The sequence below is a fragment of the Olea europaea genome, chromosome 11, assembly GCF_002742605.1.
Source record: "Olea europaea var. sylvestris chromosome 11, O_europaea_v1, whole genome shotgun sequence".
NCBI classification, from domain to species: Eukaryota; Viridiplantae; Streptophyta; class Magnoliopsida; order Lamiales; family Oleaceae; genus Olea; species Olea europaea.
This window is the reverse complement of record NC_036247.1, coordinates 26,434,617-26,460,642: the sequence shown is the minus strand read 5'-3', so window position 1 is coordinate 26,460,642 and position 26,026 is coordinate 26,434,617. Positions and strand designations below refer to the sequence as shown.

At 31.3% G+C, this 26,026-nt stretch overlaps 1 protein-coding gene across 1 annotated transcript; it reads left to right on the top strand.

The window, feature by feature from the left end:
- Positions 1 to 19,469: 19,469 nt before the first annotated feature.
- On the top strand, positions 19,470 to 20,414 carry LOC111403883 (12-oxophytodienoate reductase 3-like). Its single transcript, XM_023032520.1, has 2 exons — positions 19,470 to 19,742; positions 20,114 to 20,414. Exons 1-2 carry the CDS (start codon positions 19,663 to 19,665, stop codon positions 20,256 to 20,258), a joined length of 225 nt encoding a protein of 74 aa, XP_022888288.1. The 5' UTR covers positions 19,470 to 19,662; the 3' UTR covers positions 20,259 to 20,414.
- The last annotated feature ends 5,612 nt before the right edge of the window (positions 20,415 to 26,026 follow it).

Genomic DNA, 26,026 nt, shown 5'->3' with positions numbered 1-26,026 from the left:
TTTTGGAGAGTAGATCAAATCGAGTCGAGTTGGGTAGAGCTTGGGGTGGTTAGGTGGGGATGAATCTTTCTTTGATCATTTTCCTTTTTATTGTCTTTCTTTTTATGTATTTTTAATTTTGATTCGTAAGAAAAGTTTAATTTCTAACTAATCTTTGGACGGAATTGACTTCATTTTTTATTAAAGTAAGAGTAAGGTTGAGGTCGAACTTATTCTTTTTTCAAGTTCTAATATAGAGAAAACATTTTAGTCCAAACCTAAACCAATAATCTTAGGAGCAAAGCCAAACAGGCCTTGTACATATCTCATTTCTTGTGGAGTTATCATTCTATTACTTTAGCGAATTTAATTACAAGACAGATTTTATTAATTTGTTTAAAGTTTGCTTCGCATTGGAAGTGGCTCTAATTATATCACGTGCATTTGCGTTTTGAACTCCTCAAATTCATAGCAGTGTATCACAATTTCTGCCGCTCACAATCCTTCATCCCCCCCACCCCCCACTCCAACAAAAAAAAATAAAAATAAAAATAAAATTTGCTCTCTTGATTTTTCAATTTCTTTTCTAAGGTGAATTAAAGGAGTAATTTTGGGCTTATTTTTTATCATTAACTCATCTATTTTCTAACTCTTGCTCTATGACTAAGACTTGTCTTCTATTTCACACACAAGTTTTTTATTGATGATATCAACGCCAGACTTCTTCTTACTAATGTTTCTTCACTCCACTGTAGGATAGATATCATTGCTTTACACTGATATTTGATTTGTATGGTTACCGATGCATGCCACTTCATACACTTCTACCACATTCTTTCTGAACAATTGCAATATGGGTCAAGAAAAAATATTGAAAACAAGGATAAAACTTTAACATAAAATTCAAAACACATTTTTGACATTTGAGGGACAAACCATGAAAATTGTAGTTTAGGTAGATGTCCAAGAAGCGTGAGACATGATTGTGTGGATTTTCATGAGATTTTCCATACAAAGATAACTCGTTCTAATATACTAGAATGATATCTTTTTGTACCTAAAAGTTTGGCTGCCCAGATAGTGGATACAACATACTTTTTTGATTTGGAGCAATATGTGGTGCGATGAATTGTCCTAGTGACAAATCATCTTCATCAATTTCGGTCGACTACTCGACATGTGTCGAATCACTACTAAAAAACAGCTTTTTACCTGCGAAAATTTATCAACACATGCAATCCATTGGTAATTAGAAACGGATTATCCGTCGGTAAGAATTATTCACTTTCAACAACGATAATCAGCAACGAATTTTTTGTTGGTAACGATGACAACTCTTTACCAACGGATATTCCGTACCTCATATAACCGTTTAACATTTGGATCTTTAACCTACGGAATATCCATAGGTGATGTACTGAATATTACCAACGGATTGCATCCGTTGGTAATTAAAAACAGATTATCTGTTGGTAAAAATAATTTACTTTCAATTACGATAATCAGCAACGAATTCTCCATTGGATCTTTCACCTACGGATATCTCTTTACTAACGAATATTCCGTGTCTCATGTAATCATTTAACACTTGGATCTTTCACCTATGGATATTCAGTTGGTAATTAAAAACGGATTATCCGTTGATAAAAGTAATAATCACTTATTCCACATCGAAAGTTCACAATAAAGTCTTCGGAGTTGCCCTCTATAAATTAATTGTGCGGTCCAATAAGTGGTTAAACAATATTTTGGCCTTTCAATTCGGTTGGTTAAAAGTTAAAAAAATTAGAATTATTAAATAAATAATAATAACAATAATAAAATAATAAATATTTTTTTTTTACTATGTCTGACACCTATGCGGCTATTTACAATATTGATTTTTACAATTGTAATGATAGACATTTACCAACGGAACATCAATTGATATTGGTTATGATTTTTACTAACCGAAATTTCGTTGGTAAAAGATTCACACTTTACCAACGAAAAATTCATTGGTAAAATATTTACTCTTTACCTACGGTAGGATCCATTGGTAACTATCAGCGACCCTCAAATTAGCTACGAATTTGTGGTTGCAAATATTCCGTTAGTAAATATTAATAACAACGGATATCGAGATTTCTAAAATCGAAAATCCGTGCCTAAAACCATGTTTTTTAGTAGTGAATGAACAACTTTTTCTTTTTCTGCCATTAGGTTCTCTTATTGGTTCTTAAACCTTTGTTTTGAAGGTTCGTTCAGTTTTCGGATCAAATGATAAGAGATCACCATTCACCAAACTTTGCATGCAATGAAACCTTAAAATGTAACAATAAACAGGAATTTAAATTGAGGCTAGAATTAACAAAAAGAACTAAAGTAAATAAATTAGTCACTAATAACAATGCCAAAATCTTGATTGCATGATTTTGCAAATGTACAGATCGTATTAAGTAATAATAGTAAATTTTGAGTCAAAGTACCGTACCCAAGAGGTATAATTATCTACCACTAATTTTTTCCAAATATAGCTTTAATCTAAATTTATTTAGTAACCAAATAACAAAGTCAAGAGTTTATGTTTCTAACTAAATTATACTAAATTAATCTCATCTGTAAAAGCTTAACGAGTTTGTAAAGTCTTTTTAATATTATATAATTAGGAATTCAAATTTTATTTCAGTTTATTTATTTTTTATTTTTTTTAATAAAGACATTCACATATCCTTAGTGGCTTTTTAAGGTCCACCAAGGAAGATCGATAGGGGTTAGGGTTCTCCAGCCATGTATATATCATAAAAAAGGCCAATATACTTGGAAGTATGGGGATTTAAATCTCACCTCCTAAAAGCAACATAGCAACAAATATGAAGTAATAAAGGAAAGAAATAAATGAAAAAATACTACTTCTCTGTACAATGAAATCAATTTAATAAATGTAAATAAAACTTTTAAAAAGCTGGCCAATCTATATCTGTCAATATGCATAAGTGCCCTAATCGTGCGAGGAAGCCCAAGAGGTTCATACTCCTAATAGCAGTGCTGGTCTCAACCTTCAGATGCTAATGAATTCGCTACCGATTTTCCTCTTAGAAGTCGTAAGAAATAATATCTCAATCAAAAGAGATGAGGTGTTTGACATGTCGAATAATATCCTGTATTGCCCATGGTCCTCCACCATTAGTGGATTGTCGCGGTCAAGTTTGCCTTAATCCATGTACATGAGATACCATGTCCTCTGGCAAGTAGACTCACTCCTAATACAGCCTTGAGCTTAGCTTCCAAAATAAGACAGGCACCATAAAATGAGGAAAATGCACCGATGCAGCGTCTTGTCTGGTCTCGAATGATACCTCCACCACTAGTAAATCCATCCTTGACACCATCATTAGTGTTGATCTTATAAGATCCCATGGGTGGAGTATGACATATAATCAAAACATGTGGTGATGAAGGAGGAAAAGTCATAGAAGAACCGAATAGAGGTGTAAGAGCCATGTCCCTCTCTAATGTATAGGTTAAAATAGATGACTTGTATGAAGGAAAGAGATCATGCAATGCACTCTCTAGATGAACCAATTAGGAACCATGGGGATCTTCTTGTGCTTCGCATCATTTGTCTTAGTCCATAAAAACTAGAATATTAATAGAGGAATGACAGTATAAATGTGTCACAACGTACATACTGTTACCAATAGTGCCATATCTAGAATCTTTGTCTAACTTCCTCACCTGACCTTATAGGTACCTAAAAGATATCATTGAAATGCTGCCATACCTGGTCAAAAATGGTACTACTTATGAAAATATGATTGATGATCTTGATCTCATAACAACACCGACAATGGGAAGCTAAGTGATAGCCAATTATCCTATGTATGATCACGTTCACTGAAATTATATCTTGCCATAGTCTCTAGTAGAAGAAAGAAATAGTGGTAGGTAATATGGTGGTCCACAGCAAACGGCATGAGTCCTAAGGCTGACAACCCGAACAACCTAACTGCCAACTAACTTGGTAGTAAAGTTACCACCAGAGGTATCTTTCCAAACAATACGATTTGGGGCGTGAGTACATGAAGGAATAGTTTCGATCTACTCCATGAATGGTGGAAGAACCTACAATAATCATCCAATGTTCAATCCAGTACTATCAAAGAAATCTTGCACCCTATTAGATATATGTTGCTTGTTTAGGATTAAAGACGCCAAGGTAGTGTCCAACCAACAATTATGCTAAAAGAATACCTGGCTAGAACTAAGGTGCCACGTAATGTGTGACTCAGTCTATGACTTGATGAGCTTCAATTATTTCTAGACGAAGAAGGCTAAATAGGTGTATTCCCATACAGTTTTCGCCCAATAAAAATTGAGCCCAAAGCAATCTCTATGGTTAGAAAAACTAATAGAGCTTCATAAAGAAGGTGTCCACTATATCCTATAATCTCCTGAAGCCTACCGTTATATTGGATGGCAAATCTCCTTCCACCTCTTCCAATGTAAACATCCCCTAATACCTAGAGTCTCATAAGAAAGACACAAAGATGCTCTCTCGTTTCTTTAGTACAGCCTCGAGAGGCTGCATAACGAGTGTGTTTTTACTTACAAGTTTACACAATTTTAATTTGATTATTTGCGAGATCTTATGAGTACAGAATATTTTGATATATTTGCTAGAGTTGTTTTATAGGTGGGTGAAGTGGTGTAAAAGGGATGTTAAAGTTAAGAAACAAGCAAAAAACTAAGGAAAATAAGTAGAAAGCAAGGGCTCAAGCACCATACTGGGAATGCCAAACAGAAATCCATAGCAGCAACATGGCACCCAGGCGCTACAAAAGGCTATTAGAGACACTAACATGGCGCCAGGCATCACGAAGGACCAGCAAAGGAGCAAAAAGGTAGCATCTAGGTTTCATCTCTCCAACGCCTAGGTGTTACCTAGAAGTGCTACGCAGCCGTGTAGAGTGCCGCGCTACACATTTTAGATTTTGCACCATTTTAGCTTGTGAAAAGCATAGAAAGACTTCAAATTTGGAAAAAAAAAAAAAAGAAAGAAAAAAAGTGAAGGGGAGTATAAATAGAAGAATGATGACACTTAAAAAGGGATTCTACACATTGAGAGGCACAAGATACAACTTGGAAATTCGAGAAAAAATCAAAATGGAGGAAAACAAGAAATCAAGAGCTAGAATTTGAAATTAAGATTGGAGGCAAAAAGAGAACTTGGTGCTAGATTCATCATCTTTTTTACATCTCAATTCAAATCCAATGATGTACTCAATTAAAATCTTTAATTTTTCTTCCATTGTTATGAGTAGCTAAATTTTATATTAGGGAAAATAATGTAATCTTTTGAGACTCTTTATTTCTTTTATTCAAGATTCAAGTTCTTTCATTATTTATGTGTAGATTTTAATTGTGTATGTAATCCTTTGAATTACTTGATCACTAATCCAATTATTTTGTGAACTTAGTACAAACTGAAAAGTGAGTTTTAGATTTAGACTACATATTAAACTCCAGTAATCTAGTATAACGTGTAGAGATACATATGCTACTTACTACGGTCTTTTTCATCTTAAAACTAATACTTCATTCAACTAAGCTTGATTCACATAGAGCTATGTGATTGAATTAGTTAAATAAGCTCAATAAGAACACAAGAAGGGTATATTAAATATAATAGAAGAATTCGATCAAATACTACATTGGATTATGAATATGGAATTGAGATTTAAAGGTTATCAATGAATGAAGTTGTTGTGCCCTAATATCTATTCCATATTTGAACACTAAATTGACTTTTGTGTGCATTAATTTATTTTCAAGTAGTCAGATCAAAAATCACAACAAATCACTACTCTTTATTTGTTTGCATCGGATAGTAGTTAGAAATAGTCAGTTAATCACTAAAATCTAGTCTTTGTAGAAATGATAATCTGGACTCAAATGTTCACTATATTATAGTCGTTTGATTACCCACAAGTGAATGGGATCGTAAACAAGTAATATGGTAATGTGTAGAGTGTCGAATCCACAAGAATTATGTGTTTGATTTAGTTAAAGCTAACAATTCCCTTAATCGAATATCAAAATTGAATTGTAACTAACACTATTAAATCTATTAACTAACTTGAAAGCAATGTAAAAATTTATCAAATTTGAGAGACGTATTGCTAAGATATAGAATCCTCATTGCTAATTTATTTTTAATTTAGATCATGCTTGTTGGTTAATGTTCTTATTTTATTTAAAAGCTTCACTCGATAGCAATTAAATTTATTCCCCTCATGTAACCTTCCTATCTCTTGATGAAAGATGCGAACGTGACAAATGCATTGAATGAGCTAGAACATGTTATGACAACCATATGAAGCATAGAGATATATCTCTATCCTCTATCGGACCTCACAATGTTTATTACTATGTGCTAATGATCTTATTACCTCTCTCGATGATAATAAAATTCACAAACAATTCAATTGATGACCAGTTAATTAAAAAGCAAACGAAACAATAATAAATATCCAAACAGTTAAACAAATTATCATCAAATTAATTATTCAAACTAAGAACTTCATAAAAGGGTTCATCATATCCTTGTAATAATAAAAAGTTTAGCAAACATATTGTTGAGATTAAACACACACAAGTTAAAAGATATCACCAAAATTTGTTTGAACGTGATTAATTCTTCCTATTAAAGTTGCTGTCTTCTTCCTCGTATTTTGTCAACTTCTACCTGTATTCTGTTTGTGTATAATAAAAAGGCAACACTCCTTTTTTCCAGCAGACAGCTCGTTATCTTTTAAACTTCAATTCTTTGCTCTTGTGCCTATATATATATATATTCTTTTGTTTTTCATTCCGGCAGGCAACTCGTTCAATTTTCGACAGGCAGCTCGTTTCTTCTTCTTTCGTCTGCGTGTGTGTATAATATATTTTTTGGTACCCAATTTCTGACTTTTTCCTTTCTTCCTTGGCTGCCGTTTTTAGTGTGTATATATATCAATTAACTTCAGTAGGCAGCCTGTGTTCTTTTGTTTGAAACAACCCAATTTGTCTCCCAAAAGTTTAACTCTAATTCTCTGTCCTAAAGTTGCTGCCAATGTGTTAGATTTCAATAGCACAATTGATTTTTGTTTCCCAACCGCTGTCTTTAATATTTCTCTCATTTTCCCTCCAAGTTGGTGCCGTATTTTCTAATGTCTATCCCCCTCTCATCCCTGGCTTCCTATGTGTATATATATTTATATCTACTACAGCCGCAATAAGTTGGAGTCCAGTTTGGAGTGAATTTCTTTGGATAAAACATACCAAAAACTAAAGAAAGTCCAGCCCACTTTTGTTTTCGATTTCCTACAGCTTGATTGGATTTATTCCAATTAATGTCTAGACTTGAGGCCCATTTAACGTATACTCTTCTTCAAGCCTTCCTTTCTTTTAAAATAGCGCAATTTAGTCCCTCTTCCTTTCCAGTTGCTTCAAACAAGTCCGTCACTGAAATAAACAAAATTAACTCAAATTAAGTATAAATTTCACTAATTTGACGACATACAAGTTTAGTAATATGGCGTAAATAAGTGCATAAAATGCACTTATCATATTACTTGTTACGATATCGTACACTTGCGATATAGAAAATGTAACACTACATAATCTGAAGAAGGTGCGGTGGTGTAGTTGATAGTACTGATCTTAGCAAAGTAATACGTCCACTAGGTGATAATAACAATGAATCCCAACTTAAGATCTTGTCCCTAGCCTTCTGTATAAGGTGTTGACCTATAGTTGACTTCTCATTTTGATTATCACAGGCAAATTATATTTACTTCTAACAAATTGCATTTAAGTGTTTATAGAGATTATTGCAAAATCAATATAAATGAAGACATGAAGATCAAGATCAAGAGATGTGCAATTGACGATGAACGCGAAAACAAAAATTGGGAAATCGATGGACATAAAGACAAAAACCAAGCATTTAAGTGAAAGAACTTTGAAGAATACCAAGACATTGAACATAGATGCTTTGAACTTATATGTAAAGGTAAAACATTTTAATTCTTAGCACTGAATTGAAAATAGCTCAAAAAGAATTTTTATGCATAAGGAAGATTTACGTTACTCAAACGGTTGCATTGAAATTATTTTCAAAAGAAAAATATTTTAACTCGATGATCAAATAATTATAAATCACTTATCTTGGAAAGTTAAGTGAAAAGATCCTTCGAAAGCCTACATTGATCGAAATTGTCGTGAAGGAAAGCGTCCGAGGACATACTGTCCATCCAGACGGACGTATACTTCAATGGTCAAATTTTTTATCGTTCCGTATTAGACACATAACAACTACTTCTGTACTGTCCGGTTCAGATCCGAATGTCTGGATGACTCACTCGAATCAACTTACCACTTCACTTTTTCATTCAATGAGAACTTTTAAGAGCATTGAGGTTAAGCTATTATTGATCCTAACTATTTTATTTTTCATTCTTCAAAAGATCAATTCATATATTTCTTGAAAAACTTTTTGAGTGAATCAAATTATTGAAAATCACTTTTCTCATAAAAGATTTTCTACTCTAACACTTGAGCTATTTTCATTGTTATCTACTAAATTATTATCCTACTTCCCTCTTGGTACTTAATTGTGATTATATAATTTATTAAGAGATAAGATTTCATTTGTAAAATGTACGCTAGTTTTAATTGTGGGTCGTGTTGAGGTCCCGTAAAGCTCAACGTTGTAAAAAGATCGGTGCTCGTTGTTTATAAGTCATCGGAAGTATTGTAGAAGGTTGGATTGCACCATAAGTCAATCAAATTTAGTAAAAATACTTTCTTGTGCTGGAGAGCTTGGTAACAGAGGATGTAGATCATTGCGTTGGATTGAACCTCCACAATTAAATTGTCACATTCTCTCTCCCTTTTACTTATTACTTTTATATTGTGCTTATTATTTGAATTTACCTTTTAGTCTTTACTTGCTTTTGCATTTGTACATATTTGGATAAATTATCTCACTTGCTATCAAATTGGTTTAAATCCGGAATTAATTTTCGAAAAAGATTTAAAAACAAATTCACCCCCTCTTGGTTAACTATTTTTTGGGCTTTCAATTGGTATTAGAGCAAGATTCTTACTTTCAAAGATTTTATAATCTTGAGTAATGGCTAGCCCCATGTTTCAAAATCTTGAGGGCATTCTACAAATCAACCTCCCTTATTTGATGATACATTGATATGTGTATGTTATATACTTATTTAAGGTTTTAAAACGATGATATTTAGTTGCTTCTTATATGAATTATGGTTTAAATTATTGCATTTGGTGTTGAATAGGTAAAATTCAATGATGGTATAAGAAATTGGAAGAAGTAAAATTGGAGAAAATGGCCAAGTTGTAAGAGATCCAAAGTTGAAGGACTAAAGTACAAATACTCAAAAGTTGTGTCGGACCTCATGATGAAGATTTAAGAGTGTTTGGAGTCAATTGGATAAAGAAAGACGTTAAACGGATGAAATATAATCAAAGTATGATCACACATCAAGTTTCAACAAAAATAAAGTTATGCACTATTTTCAACTTCATATTTAGACCCATTTTTGACATAGCAAATGATCGGATTTGAAAATTATATCTAAAAAAATGTTGTAGCTCCTTTGAGTTAGCTTTCCAATGAATGTTGAATTGCCTCAATCGAACATCCGAAAAAAAAAAAGTAATGATAAAAATACTAAACAATATACTGTCTGTTCTAAGGGTGGCGCCATGCGCCGAGGCATCACCAAAATAGAATCGTGGCGCCACTTCAGGGCACTGAGGCACTGCTTGGGTGAGTCTAGGGCACATTTTTGGCCCATTTTGATGTCTATAAAAATTCTACTTTCTACACACACATGGAGGCAACTATAAATACAAATTTCTCACACTTTTGAATGAGGATTTCACACATTGAGAGGCAAGAACATAATTTGAGAATTAGAGAACAAATTCAAGGGGAGAAAACACAATAATTCAAAGGTTAGAAATCAAGATTTGGAATGAGAAGAAGAACTTGGTGCAAGATTTATCCACTCCCCTACATCTAAATTGAAAACCTGGTGATGGACTTCACTATTTTTATTTGTTTTTCTTCCTCTATTATGGATAGCTAAATCTTGTTGGCGAATAATGTAACCTATTTGGGACCCTTTACGTATTTTATTTAAGATTCTTGATTTTTATTGTTCCATATATTGATTTTACTATGGATTGAATGAATTAAATTACTTGATCACTAATTTGATAATTTTGTGAATCATTTATGAATAGAGATATGAGTTTAGGATTTAGACCATGTAATAAAATTTGGTAAATTGGTATAATGAGTGGTGATACATATACTAATTATTGCGGTCATAATTGAATTCCTAGGATGAAGAACGTGCTTAACTAAGTTGAATTTGCATAGAGATATGAAATTTAATTAGTTAAATAGGATCAATGAGAACTTGAGAGAGGTAAATTAAATACAATAGGAGAATTCAACCGAACATTATATTAGATAAGAATATTGATTTAAGATGTAAAGGTGATCAATAGGGAAGATTTTTCTGCCATAATATTTGTTCATTATTTAATCTCTAAACTACCCTTTGTGTGCTTCCATATATTTTCAAATAATTTTATCAAAAATCACATCTAATCCTCGTTTGTTTTCTACCAAATTAAAGTTAGAAATAATTGAACCAATTATTAAATAGTAGTTTTCATGAAAATAATATTCGAACTCTTAGATCCACTTTACTACTTGTTATGATCCGTACATTTGCGAAAACAAAATCGAGAACATACACATTATAATTATTGGAAGGTTAGGATGATGATTTATATTCAATCTATTGATTATAATATTTGGTAAGTTATTGAATAAGGCCCACATCTGCCTATCAAAACTATTAAAATTGATGGGAAACCAGATCAAATTATTCTTAAATCTGGAGAAGAATAATATTATCCTCAGCATTACTCACCCGTTGAAAAATATCACCAAATACATGTCGATTCCACCAACACGATTCCTATTTCAACCTAAACAATTTCTCCCAAATAGTAGCCATCCCCATAAGATGAGTAGAGAGTGACCACATCCAAGAGATGGAAGTTGAGAAGTCATGATGTTTGGTCCATCCGTTGAGAAATCGAAAAGGTCTGGCCCAGATCATCATCATCAAAAGTCTACTAAAATAGCAAGGGTGAGTGATCAGATGAAGTCTGATTCAAGTGCCTTACTATAAACTGTCGATAGAATGCTATATTTATAAAATTAATGAGTATCAATAAGTGTATTTGTATACTTATCTAGGTCATTAAATTAGAGTATTAGTTATTTCAAAAAGTTATATTTTAATTATGTATTAATTATGTTTGTTAGATTAAATTCAATGGAAATTGGTAGAATTGGAAGAAAGAAATGAAAAAAGGAGAAGCGAAATAAATCAAAAGTTTGGAGACCAAAGTGTAAATATTTAATAGTAGATTTGGACCATAAAATGATAACTAAAGACCACATACGATCAATTGGATTCATTTGGAGGTTGAAGGAGTGAAATATAATTAAAGTATTTCACTAATCAATTTTCAGTCGAAGAAGTTATGTTCCGAATTTGTAGCATGAACATGAGACCCATTTTTTCGATAGCAAACATTGGAATTGAAAAAATTGCATTTCAAGAAAAAATGTAGTTCTTTGAGTCTCCTTTGCATTGCATTTTGAATAATCTCAATCGGGTTGCTTAGGAAAGAACTCCTTGAACCTGGGCGAGCGTGGGCAATTTTTGGCGAGCGCGAGATTGAAACTTTAATGACTCGAGAGACATTTGGATCAATGGTGTGTGCATGATGGTTATGCCCACGCGCATACGTGGGCTAATTTTGCAGATAAATTAGCAGCTTCCTTTTTGTGATTCAAGCTATTTTGAAACCCAAATTGGACGCAATTCTAACCTAATTTTGACTCTTATAAATAGAGAACTTGGGAGAAACATTGAAAAAACTTCTCTTACCTTTCATACACAATAATATAATCAAGAACAGGGGGCTAATTGATATCTTTTAAGAGAAAAGATCAAGCCCTTGCAAAAATTGAAAGCCAATTACATCAAGAAATTGAAGAATTCAACTTTGAACTTGAAGATCAACATCTTTTGTGTTCTTTCATGATCTGGGTGATACTTTTCCATCATTCTTTTTGTAATTTATTTAAAACAATGTTAGACTAGATCCATTTTTTGTATTGGATGAGATGAACCTTATTATTTATTTATTTTAAATTCAAGACTAGTAGTTTAGTTTAATTTTTTTGTTTCTTGATTAATTTTGCTATCCATTGCATTATTTTATTGTTTGACCACCACTTAGATAGTCACTTATTGTAGTGTTGCGAGACTCACAATAATTTAGAACTCAACAAAATTTACATTTGTGCAATATATGTTAGGAATTATATTTATCACTTATGCAATCATTTGTGCATTCTAACATTCAAATTTGTGCTAGGAATAAACCTCAACTCTTGGATAAGATAGAGTTAATTTATCTTGAAAATGGAAAGTTAAATAAGTTAGATTTGTTGATTGTCAAGAACACATGAACAGAACTTGATTACAAATCAAAAATTGAAATAGATAACAATAGGCGGAGTAAAAATCCAATGCAATCATCCAAAATTTAATAAAAATCAAAATTTTATTGTTTTCTTAGATTAATTTAGCAAAAATCAAATCAAAATCTCTATTTTGTTTTACATAATTCGAATTCCATACATAACTAGTACATTTGAATTGAAATTTATTCCCTATGGAATGATATTCTCAAGTTACTAAATCTATTACTTGTCAATGATCTTGTATGCTTGTGGATAGGGTTGGGCAAAACTCCCAAATCGAACCAATCGAACCGAACTGAACCCGATGATTCTTCTCAAGTTAAATACCCGAATGGGTATTTGAAATCGAGAACTGACGGGTATGGTTCGATTCTCGATTCTAGACCAAAACTCAAAGAACCGAATCTCCCAATTTTTTAATTAATTTATTTTAAATAAACAAAATTATTTTATTTTTTCTAAATAAATTTGTTAACCAGTTAATTTAGTTCAAACAAAAAAAAAATATGATTTTCCTATTTCTAATTTTCAGTTCATAATCAACTTAATCAAATTGACCTCAATTTTATCCAAATCTGTTATTTTACTGTAGTATCATATCTATTGAAGAAAATCGAATTAAAGCTCTACAACGTCTCTCTTAATTATTTTGAGCTCTCCATCTTGCTTTTCTTGTGATTTTAATAATCAAATTTATAAAGAACTTAGCAAAGAGAGACGTAAAAGACACATAAGATTGAACAACGTTATTTTGTAAGAGCTAAGATTGAATATATCATTAACTAAATTAATGTAACTTTGTATATATTAAAAAATTTAATTATAATACGAAACCTTGGAACCGAACCGAATAGAACCGAACCCGAATGGTTTCATAATTAAATTTGGACCCGACGGTTTCACTTACTAAATATCCGAAAATTTCGGGTCGATTCGGTTCTCATTAGAACCGAACCGGACCATGTCCAGCCCTACTTGTGGGTTTCGCACGAACAAATCTTTGGCGTCGTTGTTGGGGAATAAGTATTTAAATTGTGTTTATTATTTTATATATGATTTGATTTTTTGAATTTTTTTAATAATTTTGGATAGCTATCTTGATCTCTATTGTGATTGGTATGCTTTTAGGTACTATTCAACAATATATGTAGGATTTTGATGATGGCAAAAGCGTAAAAGTTTTGCAACACATAATCCCAACATGGATGATGAAAAATGCTTATAAAAAAATAATTTGTGAGTTTTAATGAAATACATTATACTGGGCAGTGCTTTTATACATGTACTAATCTTTTTATGTCCAAATTTCTGCGGTTCAAACAATATATAAGATGTCGAAAAAAAGCAATTGCCAAATCTGATGAACGGTACATGCTTGAGGGCGAATATGCATCTGCACATCCAGACGATGACATCATTTTTAAGGGAATTGGTCCTCCATTGTTGAATGAGGAGGCACTTGCATAATATTATAATGGACTTGCTATATTGGATGAAAGCAAAATACGTACATGAGATTCCGTATTTTGGGACGAATTCAAATGTGAGAATATAATCCACTAGAAAAGGTTGAACAAAAAGAATTACCATTCTCAGTGAATTTAGACTATGAACTGATCATTCAACTCGATGAGATATCAATTATTAAAGAAGAGCATAAAAAAGATGACAAACTAATTACAAATGAACCAATTGAAGAAGTGATAATTAATTATGATAAAATTAACACACATTCTTTCGACGTCATCGATTGTCCAATTATTGAATTTGTGATTAAGTTTTAGGAGGAAAAAGTCTACATAGTTGATTTCGAATTAGATGAAATAGTCAAATCATATTGTATTAAAGGAGGCAAGGTCAAGATTTGGAGAATCAACGAAAGCAGATCAAAGTCAAAAGAAGTAAACTAAGCAAGTCATGAAAAGCTTTATTTAGAATTCCATGATGCAGAACATCAAAGTTAAGCTAATGACTATAAATAAGTGCTTATTGGGAGGAAACTCAATTTTCTTCTTTTTCATTTATTTTGCTTTATAGATATAATATTAATAATTTTTATTGCTTTTAGCAGTATATAGTATTTTCATCTGTTTTAATATTTATCCTTGATTAAGCTCCAAGTACTTATTTTAGAGAATCAGACATTTGACAAGGGATTATTAGCATAATTGATTCTTGGGAGTTGAAACAATTAAAAATAAAGAGAATCTTCATTTTATTGATGCGTTGAGCTGCAATTAGTAAGGTCGCACCAAATTAGAGAGGGTGAAGACTAACATATAAATTCAAACTTAGATCACATTAGGAAAATAGTTAAAAAAAAAAAAAAGTTTGAGGGTGTGAATTTCACAAGAGGAAAAATGATAAACTTAACTATTGAGAGTCAGGATTCGAATCACTTGAATTTATGATGCTTGACATGAATTTTCACTCACACATACACGTCGATTTTGCATTGATGAGTAGAAATTAATTTTAACGTTATGATTTTGTAGCAGTTCATAGTCTTAATACATATATTTCAATCTTAAAACCAAAAAACTTTTGGTTAAGTTAGGATATAGTTTTGTTTGAGGACAAACAAATATTCAAGTTTGAGGCTATTTGATAAATGTATTCGGTACACATATCTAGGCCATTAAATAGGAGTATTTGTTAGTGAATTGAGAACTCATTATTTTACATTGTAAATACTCATTCAATAAGAAAATATTATTTTGTGAGCAATTTTCGCTTTCAATTCTTTATTCTTCACTGAACTAATTTTATGAACTTATCAAGAATTATTTCTTGTGGTGTTCAAACAATTTGGGTGATATTCTTGAATCTTTTGGTCATGGGATCAACATATGATTGTGTTGGTTCTTTGGTTCATTATTTTTGGGTTGAACTTTAAACTTTGATTTCTTAGCTTTCCTGAGTCGATTCAATCTTTTGTGGATTTCGGAGCTACTATTACTAAGCGGGTTCATATCACTTGTTCTTGATAAAATTATTGTGTATGAAAAGGTAAGAGAGGGGGTTTTCTATGTTTTTCCCAAGTTCTTTACTTATAAGAGTCGAATTTAGGCCAAAATTACATCCAATTTAGGTTCCAAAAGAGTTGGAATCACAAAAGGAAACTGCTAATTCATCTACGAAATTGGCCCATGCCTGCACATAGGCATAACCATGATGCGCACACCATTGATCCAAATAGCTCATGGGTCATTAAAATTTTAGCCTCGCAAGCAAGTTTGCGGAGTTTTTCCCTAAGCAACTTTCAGTATTTTGATCATAATTTTCTCTTCAATATTTGATTAAAGTGATTCAAAGGGCTTTGGAATGAAGACTCAAAAGGTTACAATTCTTCTTGAATACAATTTTTCCAATTCGAATGTTTGCTATCCAAAAAATGAGTTTTATGTTGTGGCTAAAAATTCGAAGAATAACTCCTTTAATTGAGAATTGATTTTTGAAAATACTTCAATTTTATTTCCTCCTTTGACCTCCAATTGATCATATGTGATCTTCAATCATCATTTTATGGCTTGAATCAATTATTGAATATATATACACTTTGATCCCCAAACTTTTGATTTCTTTCCATTTTTCGTTCCTTTCTTCCAATTCCACCCATTTACATTGAGTTTCAAATTCATCGAGAACAAGATGTCAATTAATCACTTTTTAGAGAGAAGATCAAGTCATAGCAATGAATTGAAACTCAATTATATAATTTTTTTTTTTTTTTAAGAATTCAACTTTGGACTTGAAGATCAATATTTTTGAATTCTTTCATGATCTGGGTGATTTTTTTTCATTATTCTTCTTGTAATTTATATATTAATATGCTAGACTAGATCTACTTTTTATATTGGATGAAGATGAACCTTAGTTGTTATTTATTTCTAATTCTTTAGTAATTTTTGTGATTCTTGATTAATTATGCATACCCATTGCATTATTTAATTAATTGGCTACCAGTTAGATAGTAAATTACTTCTTGTAGTGTTGAAAGACTCACTATAAGTTTAGAACGTGGCAAAATTAATGTATATGCAATAGATGTTAGGAATAACATTTATCATGTTTACAATCATATATATAATCTAAACTTTAATAAATTCTAACCATTCGAATTTGAGTTAGAAATAGATTCGGATCGTGGATAGGCTAGAATTAATTTGTCTTGGAAGAGAAAGTTAAACACATTAGTTTTACCGATTGTCATAAATGGAACTAGATTACAAATCAAAAATTGGAATAGGCGGATTTTAAATTCAATATAATCATCCATAATTTGATTAAAAACCTAACTTTTATTGCTTTCTTAAATTAATTAGCAAAAATCAAATAAAAATCCCAAAACGGCTCAGAAAGAAAAAGGTGCATGCCGCACTCACGAAGGACTGCCAGTGATATACTGGAGGAAGGTGGGGTCATTGATTACGAGATACTCACTTTCAATGGTAGGATCAACCCTCGCACCCTAGAGCCGAAGACTAGCTTGTAGTTCTCGGTCTGTGAAGTTGCGTTGTTAGGTGCTCCATTTTCTTTTCCCATTTTTTTACATAATTCAAATTTCATACGAAACTAGTAAACTTGAACTGAATTTATTCCACGTGGGACGATATTCTCAACTCACTCAAATCTATTACTTGTCGACGATCCCGTATGTTTGCAGGTATCGCACGAACATCTATTTTTGTTGTAGTGCACATATTTTTCTAGCATGATTGTTGGATGGGGAATTCTACCTTGCAGATCCACTGCCACATTAACAACACTCAATTGTATGGGTCCATATTTCTTTAATGATATAGGCCGGGATATCTATTATAGGTCCTTCAACCTTTTATAGCTGAGAAGATTGGAAGCATAAAACTCTGCTATGATACTCTTGATTGTATTGTGTAAGGATACGATGGATGGTAGTTTCCCTACAAAGTCTATCGACGGTCTATTCTCTTGGGCCACACGCCTAAGGTTAACTATTGCTTGATCTGGAGCTTTATTATTCCTCCGAAGATCTCCTTCTTTTGTTGAAAATATTGCATGCCCTATTCTTAGTTAACATTGTGATTGAAGATGAATTGGGTGTTATCTAGCATCTCGATTTTATTGTTGTTTGATGCTGTAACTATTTTGTACTTATTTAGAGGTAGTGGAATTTCAGACTAGATATGAAACTATTTCTCTAACATATTTCAGGTTGGTGGGTTCATCGGACCATCTCTCTTCTGCACATAAACCATTTATTTTAGTTTGTACACTGACGATGGGATTTGGATATTGCTCCTCTATTTGGTGTCTCTGTCACTCACCCCCCCCACCTCTTCTTCCTATTTTAAATTTTCTGCATGCTCCATCGATGTGATCTTTCAAGGCCAATATCAATAGTGCATCAAGATTGATTCTACTAGTAGTGTGGATATAATCTAGGATCGGTTTGGACAATATATTTTTGCATTCCTGTCATCTTATGATAATTGTCATATACTTGAGGCTAAGCTACAAGACATTCTTGATGGGATCCTTTTGGTGTGTTGACTTGGACTTTCATACTCAAGGATATAGATGAATTCCTCTTTAATGATTCATTGCATCACATGTGGGGGTCATAGTGTATATCGACTACCCTCAAACATATTAGATATCTATTTTCCTTTTGACCATTGCAATATTTTCATATCTATCTTGAGGAAAATCAAGTTGCTAGCTCGCTGTATTAGAGGGACGTGACAAATGTTGCTATTAGGAGTATTGTCCTATTGAGTTGCCCTAAGGCCTTTTCGCACTTTTACAAATTGCCAAATATGGTTTTCGTACGTAAAGATGTTTTTAGACTTTATCTTTTCATTCTTCACATTTGTAGATTAGATAATACCTCATCATTTACTACTTTCAGTTTTCATGACTTTGATTGGAGATTACATTTTTGCCCTCGTTATATTCATTTATGTTTCATTTGTGTCATAGTATGGGATCATTATCACCTTCATACTGTCTTTGTGGAGCCTAAAACACACATTGATGCTATAATGGTGCTTTGCAAAAAAAAAAGAAAAAGGTAAAAGAGAATTTTCAATTTCAATATGTGTTGTTCAATTGTATTACTGGAGCATCAAGAGAAACATTTACTAAGAATTGGGTAAGGAAAAAAGGGTGGTTGACCATTGAGGATTATGGTGCAGAGAAGAATGGGGATTTCTGGAAAACCGACCTTGTCTTTTTGAAATGTTTTCAAAGAATAAAATTCAAAAATATTAAAAAAGAAAGAAGAAAAAAAAGATTAAATTAATAATACTCTTTTAAAAGCATCAATAATGGTGGTGTAAAATTGTGAGTAAATTGGCTTTTTTACATCCTTTTTTACATCCTGATGATCTAAATTCAAATTCTGCTCTAACGATCTAAATCCATTTTATGACTCTTGTTAATATTAAAAATATGAAAATATACGTATTTTTTGTCGAAGAATGTAATTTGCAATTCATTTACATCTCTCCATTCAAGAACTTCTGGGCAACTATGAAGATCTAAATCATAATTTAAATCCATTTTGAAGTACCATTGGAGATGGTTAAACTTAATCACTGTTTGATTCACATTAAAAGCATAATTCATTTTTCTCTTTCTTCTGGTTAATCACACATTTTTTTATAAAATAATATTACACGTAAATTCAAAATAATTTCCTTTTTTTTTAAACCAAATATTCTTAAAAAAAATTATTTTAAAAACTATAATATCAAATAATAAGAAATAATGGGGCAGACGGTGGGCTTAAGAAAGCACTAACAAATGGGAAACCGAGGCTACCACTACCCCGACTATACACTGTGGGATCGTAGGTGCAACACGGCCATTTGACTATCTCATGATAGCATAGGAGACTACCAAATATTTCAAAGAAAATATGCCCACATGAACAGCGTGTCAAATTTTGGTTTCATTATTCCCACACCGACCACTGACTCTCCTTTATAAATCCCCCACTCTCCCATTTACCGTATGCACATTCAATTCCTTTGATCACTGAAAGTTTCTGCTGCAGATCAACAATGGCAGAAACGAAGTCGGATCAAGCAACCGAAGCTCTATTTTCGCCATACAAGATGGGCAAATTCAATCTTTCTCACAGGTACATATTCCTACTAATTCGTTTCGCCGGGTTTTTCTTCAATTGGGATTGGATGCGCGGTAGGGAGCGTTTCCCTAAGTTCAAACTCGTGGCCAGCAGTTGATCGATTGATTGATGTAATCCCTGCTGTTAGTTGATGAATTTTAGACTCAACTCAACGGAAGTATAGCTATTAATCGGTCGTTCCTTGATAGATTTAAGTCGGTTTATAAGTCAATTGATTTAAATATAAAAGTTCAGTTGAAACCAATTTTGTAGGTGACGTAATTTTGGAACTACAAGTGTTAAAATTTTTTTTTCCCCTCCAGAATTAGTTATATATATATATTTAACGTAAATAAATATAAATAATTTTGGCATTAATTGTGCAGGGTGGTGCTTGCTCCCATGACCAGGTGCAGAGCTCTGAATAACATTCCAGGGCCCGCCCTTGTTGAATACTACACCCAAAGATCAACCAACGGTGGGTTTCTCATCACGGAGGGCACCATGATATCTCCCACCGCTGCCGGGTAATTCTGTAATTTTTGTGTAGTATATTATATATATGGAAATGATCTAATAGACACCGGTACTTAAACAATTGATTGGTGGATACGTTAATGGTAGGTCTCATAAATTTAATGATTCATCAATCAATTGACGTGACATGTCTTCCTAAAAAAATGAAATAAAATTAAAAAAAAAAAATTGTTGTGCAGTGTCATTGATACTTAATATGAGCTAAGCACTGGTGTCCATTAGATCATTTCCCTGTATATGTATGTAAGTATGTAGTAGGGAAAATAAAACAAGCATAAGGGGATACAGAGGTAGTAGGGAAAATAAAACAAACACTTCAAAATGAAGAAATTGAAGATATTATTGATAATAAACTTCTGAAATTACAATTTTGAAAATTGAAAGTTTAAAAACTGTAAAATACGAGGTTTATGAACTTCTTGTTGACCGTTTTCTTTATAAGGAAAAACACTCTACTCAATCTTGAACTCTTCATCTCCTTTTATACTTGAACCTTTTGAGCTCTGGTCTTTTAATTTGGAGGAGAAATCTTAAATAAAGCAAAATATTATTGCTTTTACTATTTTCTATTTGAAAACCTTTGCCAACTTTTTAAAAATTTGGCACCTTCTTTTATCTTCTTCATCTTTGTGAAATTTGAAATCGTCCTTTTGAGAAGCAAATGACAACTTTTCCCTTTTTATTCTACCTATTGAATTATTAATCCAACTTTATCTTTTAAATGTCGGTAAAGCTGGTAAAAATAATTTATTAGGTGGCAAACACATTTTGAAAAGAATGTCTTTTGATCTTTGGGCATTGTATGAGGATGATTCATCCAAGTGGCTAGGTCCATATACTCAATTTTTGAACTATTGTTTGCCTCAAGCAATATAGTGACTTAACTCTAAACAAACATGGCTTAATAGCAGGATTGGACTTTAGTGATTTTCATTAGAAGAAGTTTCAATAGTGTATGAATGAAATCAACTTGTAGTTAAGTGCATATTTGACGTCTGTGTGTGAACTCATGTCAACATATCAAGTTCATGATGGAGTTAGTCCCGACTCAGAGTGGTCAATTATGTTCTCACTACGTTCGAGAGATACACAACCCCCAAACTTATTATTTCCACTTAATTATCTCGGGTTGTGTTTTAAAGTTAAGGTTTTAGTAACTGTAATCCTTGCCCTCTCCAAGTTTGCATAGATCTTACAATCACAAGTTCATATGTCAACAAGTGTAGGCTTTCCTAGATTTGATTGCTTCAACACTTAATATTAAATTCAATTACTTATCTTGCCTCAAAAGTGTAATTTTTTCAACCGAATGTCCAAGGGCTTCATCCATACCATCATGTCTATTGTTATTTGTTTTAAAACAAAATTTTTTATGCCACCTTCTCAATTTTGAATCTAAGTCTGATTGAGTCTTTTTTGAAGAAACTTCAGTAATATTGGCAATCTTCTCTGAAACTAACGCTAATTTTTTTGGAGTTTTACATTGAAAAAGCATAGCTAATAATCTTTATTTTTTAGTTAAGAAATCAGCTTGCTTTTCTTGATCTTTCTTTGAGATTTTTAGAATTCCCAAATTTCTTTGTTCTTAAATGCTCATAGTTTACTGTTTTGGAACAACAATTTGTTTCATGGAATTTTGACATCCATTTTATTTTGAATCGTCGTACAATCTTTTTGATAATATATTTTTGTTTAGCTTGAGTAACAATCAAATCCCAGCAAAACATCCAGGATACTTTGAGATTCATTGCAAAATGCAACAAAAGATTTTTTTGAGGCTGTAAAAAATGTTTGTCTCTTTTTTCAAGTGTTCATATCCTTGACGAGAAAGACTGTAAAATATTCTTGTCAAGACCAAAATAAATGAACTAAGTTTGTAATCATTTTGAAAAATTAGGATTACAAGATTAACAATATAAACTATGAATGAGTCACTGGTCGAAGATAAAATATATTGAACTAAGTAATCTTATAATCAAGATAATTGAAACATTCAAATTTACATTTGGCAAATTCATACGTTTTTCTTCTCAGGATTTTTGTTCCCAGTCTTCATAAGACCTGACCCTTTTAATTGAAATTTTTAAAAAATCTGGATTTTAAAAGTTTTGAGTGTGAGTGATAATGTCTTATTTTGTTTTTGTAAGGATAGCCTGATAAAACTCACGATTCTTTTTGATGTTGTTTGGAAGGCAATAAAAATTTGGAGGAAAAATAGCTAGGAAACATTTTTCAAGGGAAGAATATCTTTGATTTTAGGAACTTTCCATTTCAAGGACTGGATATTAAACATTTTTGGTAAAATATTGAAAAGCTCTTGGAGGGTTAATTTCTAGAAGTTTTCCACATCCTGTTTGACTGGCTTTTTTGAAATTGGTTGATTTTGGCTTATTGGGGTTACTTTGATTTGGATGAAGATTTAATTTTGAAGCAAGGGTTATATTTTGTGAAGAGGAAACATGGGAATTTGAAATATAATCATCAATTGAAAGAAGAGGAATATTTGCCTTCTTATTTTCTCTCTCAACTTTTGAAAATTTCATTTCTCTTTTTCTCTCAAGACTGTATAAACTATATTATAAAAAAGTCTGCAAGATAATTTGATTTCCCTTGTATATATAATATTTTAAATCGAAACATGACAAAATAGCTTGCCATCTAGCAAAAATTTGTTTTGAAACAAGATTTTTAATGTCCTTTTGCAAAACTTCTTTAAATGCTTTGCAATCAGTTTTTAAAATGAATTCTTTATTAATTAAATCATCTTGAGATTTTGAAATACATAGTACAATCGATAAAATTTCCTTTTTGATAGTTGAATAGTTCTTTTGAGGGCCGATCCATACACTATGTAACCTTACCAACTGTTCTTGATTTGATTCTTTTGGAATCTTTTTTAACACTCCACCAAAGCCTAAATTAGATGCATCAGTTTTAACAATAATGGAGGTAGTAGGATCAAGAATTGATAGAGATGGAATATTTTTGACAGCCTATTTAACTTTTTGGACAGCAATAGTATGCTTGTGACTCCATGGGTCCAGGTTCTTTTGTAATTTTTTGAAAAGAGGGGTACAAATCTACCTTATCTCTTTGATAAAGTCTACGACATAAGAAACAATCAATGAATCTTTGAAGAGAAGATTTGTCTAAGATTTAAAATCAAGACTTCTCTGAGTTGGAATAATTGTGCCTAATTGAATATCGTGACCTAAAAAATGGATTTTTGTTTGACATAAAACAATCATTTTAGCAGAAATCGCTAAACGATTTTTCTTGATAATGTGTATGAATGTAGTTATATGTTTGAAATGTTGTTCTATACTTTCTGAAAATATAAGAACATTATCTATATAAACAATAATGAAATTTGAAAAAAGATTAAAAACAATCTTCTTCTTTAATTTGAATTTGCCAAAATCCCGACTTCATATCACATTTTGAGAAGATAACTGCTTACTAGTCTAATCAAAAGATCTTTCTTTTGAGAAAGTGGACAATGAATTCATTGAAGAGCAATATTAAGAAACTAATATTTGATTATGAGACGCGGAGCACCTCGTTCAATTTCAACCGAATTATTGATATAGAAAGCTGAACAACTCCAAGAAGACTTGCTTGGACGAATTAAATCGTTGTCAAGTAAATCTTTAATTTCCTTGACACAAAAGTCTAACATTTCTTTGCTCATTTGAATAAGGCGACATTTCGTTGGAATATTTGATTCATGAAAATCAGTATTGTAAGGTAGAGAAACAACATATTTTTTTCTATCCCAAAAAGCATTTGGAATAGTTGAACAAATTTCATTTTCAATTTGTTTTTGAAAATTTGAATTCTTTTTCAAAGATTGAAGAGTTTAATAATTATTCTTCAGTTCTTTTAAATTTAATTTTTTCTTTAAGAAATTGAATATGATTTTTCTTAAAGTTAATATTATTAACTATTTTTGAAATAGCTGCTTCTTTTAAAGAATTTGCATCCTTATAAGAAGGAGGGTTTGTAAATTTGAAAAATATTTTTTGTTCAAAAATATTTGTAGTTAAACCTTTTGAATCAACTTGAAAAGGATAACGTTGAACTTTGAAAGGAGTGTCAAGAATAACTTCTTGATCTAAATCTTTTATATAAAAATATTTTCAAAACAAATATTTGAATTACAAACATGGGCATTTGAAAGTTTATAATTAAAATTGAGTTTCTTGCCACTGGAACCATAAAGAAGTTCAGTAGTTTTTTCAAAATATTTTGTAGGGATAAGCCCTTCCCTAATACAATTTTGATCAGCTCCTAAATCAATATGGACTCTGGAAGTGAATTTAAATTCTTTTTGACTATAATAGTCATATTGTAGTACCATTTTTGAAGTTGAATTCGATTAATGGCGTTAACCTTTTCTTCGAATTGAGATTGAGAAATTTTTAATAAAGATTCAGAAGAGGAAGAAGAAGAAGAGGATGAAGATTTTGATTTAGAGAATTTAGAGGATTTTGATTTGGAATTTATTTTTGAATAATATTCATTATTCAAATCTTTTGCTTTAAGAATAATAACTTCCATTTTGATTTCTTTCATTTGATTTTCTAGATTAGAAATTTGAGATTTCATATTTTTAATTTCAAACTTTAAATCTGGAATAGAAACTTTTGAGGAAGATCCAATTTTAAATCTTTTTAATATGTTTTGCATATTAATATCTTCAAGTGGAGGATTTGAATTTGAAGGAAGAAGAGAACTAAATTTCTTTTTTAAATTTGGATCATCAATTTGACCAAAATTTTAGATTTCATATTCTTAATTTCGAACTTTAAATCTAGAATAGAAACTTTTGAGGAGGATCCAGTTTTAAATCTATTTAATATATTTTGCATATTAATATCTTCAACTGAAGGATTTGAACTTGAAGGAAGAAGAGAATTAAATTTCTTTTTTAAATTTGGATCATCAATTTGACCAATAATTTCTTGAGTAATCTCTTCTTCATTAGATAAAACATTTATAGTTTTATAACCACAAAATTCTTTATCGTTACTTGAAGAAGATTGAATAGAAGTTTCTGTTTCAGAATCTTCTTGTTCTTGAAATACTTGTTCTAATTATGAGTTAAGACTCGTCATCAGAATTGCTAGAGTTAATAAGATTGAGAAGTTCAAGTTTAATTTCTTCATCAATTTGAAGACTATTAATCTTTCCCTTCAAAGGGCATTTATTTGAATAATGACCTATTTGTTTGCATTTCCAAAAGGTTGCATTAGTATTTTTTGAAGATTTTTTGGTTGAAGATCTTTTTCTTTTTGAATTATCTTTAAAATTATTCATTTGCAATTCTCTTTTTTGAAATGATTTTTTCTTATAAAAAATTTTCTTTTTATTTTTTGAAGGGGGAAGAATTTTCTCAAAACCATATTATTCACGGAATGATCCTAATTCTCTACGATTTTTAGATTTTTGTGATTTCAGTTTAGCTTTGAGTTTCATATCATTACATAATTCTAATCTTGTTTCAAAACAAATTTTTATTAGATGACAAGCTATTTTGTCATGATTCGATTTCAAAATATTATATATATAAAAGAAATCAAATTATCTTGCAGACTTTTTTATAAGAGAGTTTATATAGTCTTAAGAAAAAAGAAATGGAATTTTCAAAAGTTGCGAGAAAAAATAAGAAGGCTAATATTCCTCCTTTTGATTGATTATTATATTTCAAATTCTTATGAATCTTCCTCTTCTCAAAATACAACCCCTGCTTCAAAATTGAA